The 7773-nt window shown below is 45.3% G+C and overlaps 1 protein-coding gene across 1 annotated transcript; it reads left to right on the top strand.

Moving 5' to 3' along the window:
• The first annotated feature begins 1169 nt into the window (after positions 1-1169).
• ATP5MC3 (ATP synthase membrane subunit c locus 3) lies at positions 1170-5819 on the top strand. Its single transcript, XM_038751435.1, has 5 exons — positions 1170-1250; positions 1993-2068; positions 4538-4615; positions 4923-5116; positions 5555-5819. The coding sequence occupies exons 2-5, from the start codon at positions 2030-2032 to the stop codon at positions 5667-5669; spliced, it is 426 nt and encodes a 141-aa protein (XP_038607363.1). The 5' UTR covers positions 1170-1250; positions 1993-2029; the 3' UTR covers positions 5670-5819.
• Positions 5820-7773: the final 1954 nt, after the last annotated feature.

Here is a 7773-nt window from a genome sequence, read left to right as displayed (position 1 = left end):
TTTTCCAACTGAAAGACAACTCTATCATCATCATCATCATCAATCGTATTTATTGAGCGCTTACTATGTGCAGAGCACTGTACTAAGCGCTTGGGAAGTACAAATTGGCAACATATAGAGACAGTCCCTCCCCAACATTGGGCTCACAGTCTAAAAGGGGGAGACAGGGAACAAAACCAAACATACTAACAAAATAAAATAAATAGAATAGATATGTACAAAATAAATAAATAAATATCATCATCATCATCAATCATATTTATTGAGCGCTTACTATGTGCAGAACACTGTACTAAGCACTTGGGAAGCACAAATTGGCAACATATACAGTCCCTACCCAACAGTGGGCTCACAGTCTAAAAGGGGGAGACAGAGAACAAAACCAAACATACTAACAAAATAAAATAAATAGAATAGATATGTCAAGCGCTTAGTACAGTGCTCTGCACATAGTAAGCGCTCAATAAATACGATTGATTGATTGATTGATATGTACAAAATAAATAAATATCATCATCATCAATCATATTTATTGAGCGCTTACTATGTGCAGAGCACTGTACTAAGCGCTTGGGAAGTACAAATTGGCAACATATAGAGACAGTCCCCACCCAACAGTGGGCTCACAGTCTAAAAAGGGGAGACAAAACCAAACATACTAACAAAATAAAATAAATAGAATAGATATGTATAAATAAATAAATAAATAGAGTAATAAATATGTCCAAACATATATACATATATACAGGTGCTGTGGGGAAGGGAAGGAGGTAAGATGGGGGGGATGGAGAGGGGGACGAGGGGGAGAGGAAGGAAGGGGCTCAGTCTGGGAAGGCCTCCTGGAGGAGGTGAGCTCTCAGCAGGGCCTTGAAGGGAGGAAGAGAGCTCTGTATGTTGCCAACTTGTACCTCCCAAGCGCTTAGTACGGTGCTCTGCACACCGTAAGTGCTCAATAAATACGACTGAATGAATGAATGAATGAAGGGAGCCGGAGACTGTGGTGTCATTTCTGCTCGCCCTTTGCCCTCCAGTGGGCCTGTCCGCCCCAACGGCATACCAATAAAGTTGTTACAAAGTGACCTTGAACGTCTCCCCCAGCTCCCTCCGTCCCGCGCGCATGCGCGCGCCAAGCCCGCTCTCTCTCCCTCTCCCCCCCGGCCTTCCATCCGGGTACTGAACGGGGGATAAGGAGCGGACTGCGCCTGCGCGGCCCGTCCCACTCGGTTCGACCTCTGCAGTAGCCGGCGGGGGTAAGCGGGGAGCCTGGGCTGTCGCTCCACGCCTTGGGGGGTGCGGGGGGGGGGCTTTGACCTTAAGCCTTTTAGACTGTAAGCCCACTGTTGGGTAGGGACTGTCTCTATATCTTACCATCTTCCCAAGCGCTTAGTACAGTGCTCTGCGCACAGTAAGCGCTCAGTAAATTTGATTGTCTCTATATGTTGCCAACTTGTACTTCCCAAGCGCTTAGTACAGTGCTCTGCACACAGTAAGCGCTCAATAAATACGACTGATTGACGATTGTCTCTATATGTTGCCAACTTGTACTTCCCAAGCGCCTAGTACAGTGCCCTGCGCACAGTAAGCGCTCAATAAATACGATTGATTGACTCTATATGTTGCCAGCTTGTACTTCCCAAGCGCCTAGTACAGTGCTCTGCACACAGTAAGCGCTCAGTAAATACGATTGATTGATTGACTCTATAGGTTGCCAACTTGTACTTCCCAAGCGCTTAGTACAGTGCTCTGCACACAGTAAGCGCTCAATAAATACGATTGATCGATTGTCTCTATATGTTGCCAACTTGTACTCCCTAAGCGCCTAGTACAGTGCTCTGCACACAGTAAGCGCTTAATAAATACGATTGATTGACTGATGATTATCTCTATATGTTGCCAACTTGTACTCCCCAAGCGCTTAGTACAGTGCTGTGCACACCGTAAGCGCTCAGTAAATATGATTGATTAAGCCCGGCTTCTTCTTTCTCCCCGCAGAGCTCGGGAGTGAGAGGAGGAGCCGACACTGTGCACCATGTTCGCCTGCGCCCAGCTCGCCCGTGCCCCCTCTCTGGTGAGCGGGATGGGGGGCGTCCTGCGGCCCGCCCTCCCTCCCTTTTGGGGGTCACCGAGCTTCACCCCCGGCCCGCTCCCCGCTCTTTTCTTTCCCTCCCGCCCCCGGAGGCGGGCGGTGGCCCGGCAAGATGTCGGCCGGCATGCAGGCCTGTAGGTCAAACTGTCCCGCACCGAGGACTCCATCCCCCCCGCCCTCCCTTCCCCACAGCACTTGTCTATATCTGTACAGATTTAATACTCTATTTTACTTGTACATATTCACCCAAGATGTCCGGCCTGTAGGTCAAACTGTCCCGCACCGAGGACTCCATCCCCCCCGCCCTCCCTCCTTCCCCTCCCCACAGCACTTGTCTATATCTGTACAGATTTAATATTCTATTTTACTTGTACATATTTACCCAAGATGTCGGCCGGCCTGTAGGTCAAATTGTCCCGCACCGAGGACCCATCACCCCCGCCCTCCCTTCCCCACAGTACTTGTCTATATCTGTACAGATTTAATACTCGATTTTACTTGTACATGTTTACCCAAGATGTCGGCCGGCCTGGAGGTCAAACTGTCCCGCACCGAGGACCCCATCCCTCCCGCCTTCCCCTCCCCAGAGCATTTGTCTATATCTGTACAGATTTAATACTCTATTTTACTTGTACATATGTACCCAAGATGTCGGCCTGCCTGTAGGTTAAACTGTCCCGCATCGAGGACTCCATCCCCCTCGCCCTCCCTCCTTCCCCTCCCCACAGCACTTGTCTATATCTGTACAGATTTAATACGCTATTTTACTTGTACATATGTACCCAAGATGTCGGCCGGCCTGTAGGTCAAACTGTCCCGCACCGAGGACCCCATCCCGCCTGCCCTCCCTTCCCCACAGAACTTGTCTATATCTGTACAGATTTAATACAGTATTTTACTTGTACATATGTACCCAAGATGTCGGCCCTCCTGTAGGTTAAACTGTCCCGCACCGAGGACCCCATCCCCCCCACCCTCCCTCCTTCCCCTCCCCACAGCACTTGTATATATTTGTACAGATTTAATACACTATTTTACTTATACATATTAACCCAAGATGCCGGCCGGCATGCCGGCCTGTAGGTCAAACTGTCCCACACTGAGGTCCCCATCCCCTCCGCCCTCCCTCCTTCCCCTCCGCACAGCACTTGGACAGATTAATTACTCTATTTTACTTGTACATATTTCCTCTTCTATTTATTCTGTTAGTGATTTGGGTATAGCTTTAATTATATTTGGCCTGACGGTTTTTACACCTGTCTCCATGTCTTGTTTTGTCGTCTGTCTCCCCCTTCTAGACTGTTAGCCCGTTGGTGGGTAGGGACCGTCTCTGTATGTTGCCGACTTGGACTTCCCAAGCGTTTAGTCCAGTGCTCTGCACACAGTAAGCGCTCAATAAATACGACTGAATGACTGATGAGGGAACGGGGCGGGGGCCCGGCATACTTGCCCAGGCCGCTGCACGGTTTGCCCCGGGGTGAGGCTGCCCTCAGTGACCTTACACCGGAGGATCCCCAAGGGCAGAGGCCAGAAGGGACCTCCGGACCGCCACGCGCAACCGATCATATTTTCCGACTCCCGGATACAAAATCTGCTCATTATGGAACGATACCAATTAATAAAAAATAAAAATAGTGATGATGGTATTTGTTAAGCGCTATGTGCAAAGCGCAGGGGGGATACAAGGTGTTCCACGTGGGGCTCACAATCTTAACCCCCATTTTATTCATTCATTCATTCATTCGTATTTAATTCATTCAATCATATTGAGCGCTTACTGTGGGCAGAGCACTGTAATAAGCACTTGGGAAGAACAAGTCGGCAACATAATAGAGACTGCCCCTACCCAACAACAGGCTCACAGTCTAGAAGGGGGAGACAGATGACAAAATAAGATATGTAGACAGGTGTCAGAAAAATACGGAACGCTTCACGAATTTGCGTGTCATCCTTGAGGGAACTGGAGCACAGAGAAGTTAAGCGACTTGCCCAAAGTCACCAAACTGACAAGCCGCGGAGCCAGGGTTAGAACCCGTGACCTCTGACTCCCAAGCCCCAACTCTTTCCAATGTTGCCAATTTGTGCTTCCCAAGCGCTTAGTACAGTGCTCTGCACATAGTAAGCGCTCAATAAGTACGATTGATATTGATTGATTTCCACTGAGCCACACTGCATCTCTGTGACACCCCCTGAGTGGTACGGGGGTCTCAGCTGGCTCAGAGATCTCCAGTGGCCCTGCCACTGGAATTCAAAATGTGTAACCAAGGCTCGTGTCCTAAATCTAGGGGGAAAATGTCATAAAATGAACAGGTGGCCCTTTCTCTTTGTAATGTGAATGATCCTTGTTAATAAGACTTACAGTTTGATGATCCAGAACTCGGCGTGCAAAGAGACCAATGGTGTCTTCCAGAAGTGTCACCACTCAAGTGAGCTCTTTTTTTCCTTTAACAGCTCCGTACTGGATCCAGAGTTATATACAGACCAATTTCTGCATCAGTGTTGTCTCGACCAGAGGTCAGGACTGGAGAGGTAATAACGATTGATCAGAAGGGATTCCCCACACTAATGACTATTTTTTATGCATTTTTAGCATCCTCTCTGTGACAAAATATGGATCTGTAACGGGGTGGTCATTTTATTGAAAAAACTGCAAACCTGCTGGGAGAAAAATCTTAATTTTTGTGAGGTTCACATGTTAATGCACAATTTAAAATGACCACCAAGTTCTTATTTGTCAATTTTTCACCTATGACCACACCAGTAGAATCCACAAGTTATGCTATATGTAACTTCACAGTATAACTGCCGATTTTGCTTTTTGTCCTGACTTCTTTAGGGCAGCACGGTAGTCAATGGGACCCAGAACAGTGTGTCTCAGCTGGCAGTAAGGGAGTTCCAGACCAGTGCTATCAGCAGAGACATTGATACTGCTGCCAAATTTATTGGTGCTGGTGCGGCCACAGTAGGAGTGGCTGGTTCTGGTGCTGGGATTGGAACGGTTTTTGGGAGCCTCATCATTGGCTATGCCAGGTAATCCTATTATCTCTGTACATATTGCATGCAGTCTCGTTACACCTGAAATAGTCTATCAGTCAGGCCCCTCAGTTCTGAAAATTAAGTATCAAAAGATTAGAAACTTGGTGCATTCTCCTTTTTTTTTTTTTTAATCTACCCAATTTAGCTGCCATGTTCATGTATTATCCAGGCAGTAAAATTGATTAAGGGAAATTTGGCTCCTGAAAAAGAATTTAGCCCCCATATCTGACTATTAGAGGTGATGCCTTAAGCAGATAACAAGGCACATCTTAATAAACCCAACAATATTCTTTTAAATGGTAACATCCCAAACTGATGTCATGCATGGTCACATGTCTCATTCTAACCGCACAGCCCTTCAGTTTTTTGCCAAACACTGAAAGTCTTGCTTGCCTCAAAGTAACAATTATACTCGCTGTATCTTTCTTCCAGAAACCCTTCTCTGAAGCAGCAGCTGTTCTCATACGCTATCCTGGGATTTGCCCTGTCTGAAGCTATGGGTCTCTTTTGTTTGATGGTAGCTTTCTTGATCTTATTCGCCATGTAACAAGGTGCTGCTTGAAATGTTGGCATTAATATAAATTACGGATGTAGTTCTGTGTAACTTACTGTGGCTCCAAAAACCGTTGTGCTGGTGTTATGGAAGTGTACATTACGTTTCCAAAATCATTTCATTAAAGGTGACGACTTTAATTTTTGCTGTCGTTTGTACTTTTATTACCTTAAGATAGCAGGAATAGGACCCAATCCTTCATTTCTAGTCAATACCCTTTCCATAAGACTAGACCACCTCTTCCATTTGGGTATAACGTTCAGTGTTACGGTATAAATGAACCATTTTTTTACAGAACACGGTAATGATACCCTGAAGTATCAAAGGTAAAGTTGACTAGATATAATAATAGTGTGTTATAAGCGCTTACTTTGTGCCAAGCACTGTTTTAAGTACATAAGTCTTGTCATTTTGAGATATGCGATTATCTCCATGATAGTGTCTGGCCTATAGGCCTTGGGTTATTTGGTTGAAAACTTTACTCTTTAAAGCCAAAAATTAGCTGTTGAAATAGTAGCTTCACTGCCCCCCCCCACCCCCCCCTACCCAAATCCAATGTCCATTCGATTTAGGATTAAATAAGTACAGTGGATAATGAGTTGGGGAATTGGGAGTTAATCAGGGAAAGCTTGCTGGAGGAGGGGAGATCTTTAGGAAGCCTTTGAAGTTGGGAAGAGCTGAAGTTTGTCGGATGAGGTGGGGAAAGGGAGAGTGCCAGGTTGGAACAGTGTGACTGAGGGGATGGAGATAAAATTGAGCTGCAGAAAAGTGGGTGAAGAGGACTGATTACGTGAGATGGGGAGAGTTTGGGGAGATAAATCAATAAATGTCATTGATTGAGGGCCTTGAGGCCAATCTTGATAAGTTTTTGCTTGGTGCAGAGGGAAATGAGATGCTCCTGGGGGGATTTGAAGAGATGTCCAAATAACAATGCTTCAAGAAGATGATCCACACAGCAGCAAATAGTATTGATTGGAGGGGAAAGAGGCAGGAGGCAGGGAGGCCAGGGAGGAGGCTGAAACAGCCCTAATATGACAAGAGCTTGAACCAAGGCAAGGTGGAGAGGAATGGGCAGATGTGGAAATTTGTATATAAGGAGTGAGGAGTCCAGGATATTACCAAGGTTAGGGGATTTGTGGGAAAGAGGATGGGGTGGTGACAGAGAGGGAATGTTGGAAGGAGGAGCGGGGCTGAGAGAGACAATGAGTTCCGTTTAGGGCAAGTTGAATTGAGCCACGCTTTCCACTATTTTCCTTGATATGATCTAATGGAAAGAGTTGAGTGATCTGTCAAATTAAGGGAGATTTTGGTTTCTGAACGATTGTTAGTATGCCCCTAAAGGTTTTTAAATATTGTTGATCTTCTCTATTTCTACAGTGCCCTTCATTATCGTGTTCTCTTGTCCATTGCTATAATAATTGTGACTATTTCTTCTTCCTGACGGCAACTGCCTGCTTTCAAAATATCTGCCCAATTTTTTTGAAAAAAACTTGTTTGGAAATATATTCCACATACATTCTAGACTTAGCTGCTTTTCATCAATCTTTCATTTTAGCACATCAATGCTATTATAATTGTTCTGGGAAGCCACTGGCATCATATATGCCCTCATAGTGCAATAGAGATGTTAAGTAGTTTCCTTAATTTTAATTGGAGAAGTTCAAGCATTACTAATTTGGCATCCACCTTGTCTTTAGAGTACTGAAAATTTGTTTTAAAGAGAATTGAGTTGACACATGTACATGTGTACAGGCCAGAAATCTGTTAGAAGCTAACTGCCACTGCAACCTCATTTCAGTGTCAAATACCATTATTAAACTGTAGATTTGAATCCTTCATATACAGTCTGTTTACATGTAGAATAAGTATTGTTTCCCTTTAAATCCACTGGATTGTGTTTGGCAAGTACAATTAAAACATTCAGTCTCAGATGATGGGACAGTATATCGTCATCAATCGCATTTATTGAGCGCTTACTGTGTGCAGAGCACTGTACTAAGCGCTTGGGAAGTACAAGTTGGCAACATATGGAGACAGTCCCTACCCAACAGTGGGACAGTATATGAATGGTGACTATTTATGCAGAAGGGAATTAAGA

This window comes from Tachyglossus aculeatus, chromosome 9 (genome assembly GCF_015852505.1).
Source record: "Tachyglossus aculeatus isolate mTacAcu1 chromosome 9, mTacAcu1.pri, whole genome shotgun sequence".
Taxonomy (NCBI): domain Eukaryota; kingdom Metazoa; phylum Chordata; class Mammalia; order Monotremata; family Tachyglossidae; genus Tachyglossus; species Tachyglossus aculeatus.
Note: the sequence above shows the minus strand (reverse complement) of the source record. Positions and strands in the feature narration are given on the sequence as shown.

Bases quoted from the DNA above. Each gene is read 5' to 3' on its own strand.
- ATP5MC3 (XM_038751435.1), top strand. From the start codon at position 2,030: ATGTTCGCCTGCGCCCAGCTCGCCCGTGCCCCCTCTCTG. The intron at 2,069-4,537 runs GTGAGCGGGATG...TTCCTTTAACAG, and splicing joins TCGCCCGTGCCCCCTCTCTG to CTCCGTACTGGATCCAGAGT. The intron at 5,117-5,554 runs GTAATCCTATTA...TCTTTCTTCCAG, and splicing joins CTCATCATTGGCTATGCCAG to AAACCCTTCTCTGAAGCAGC.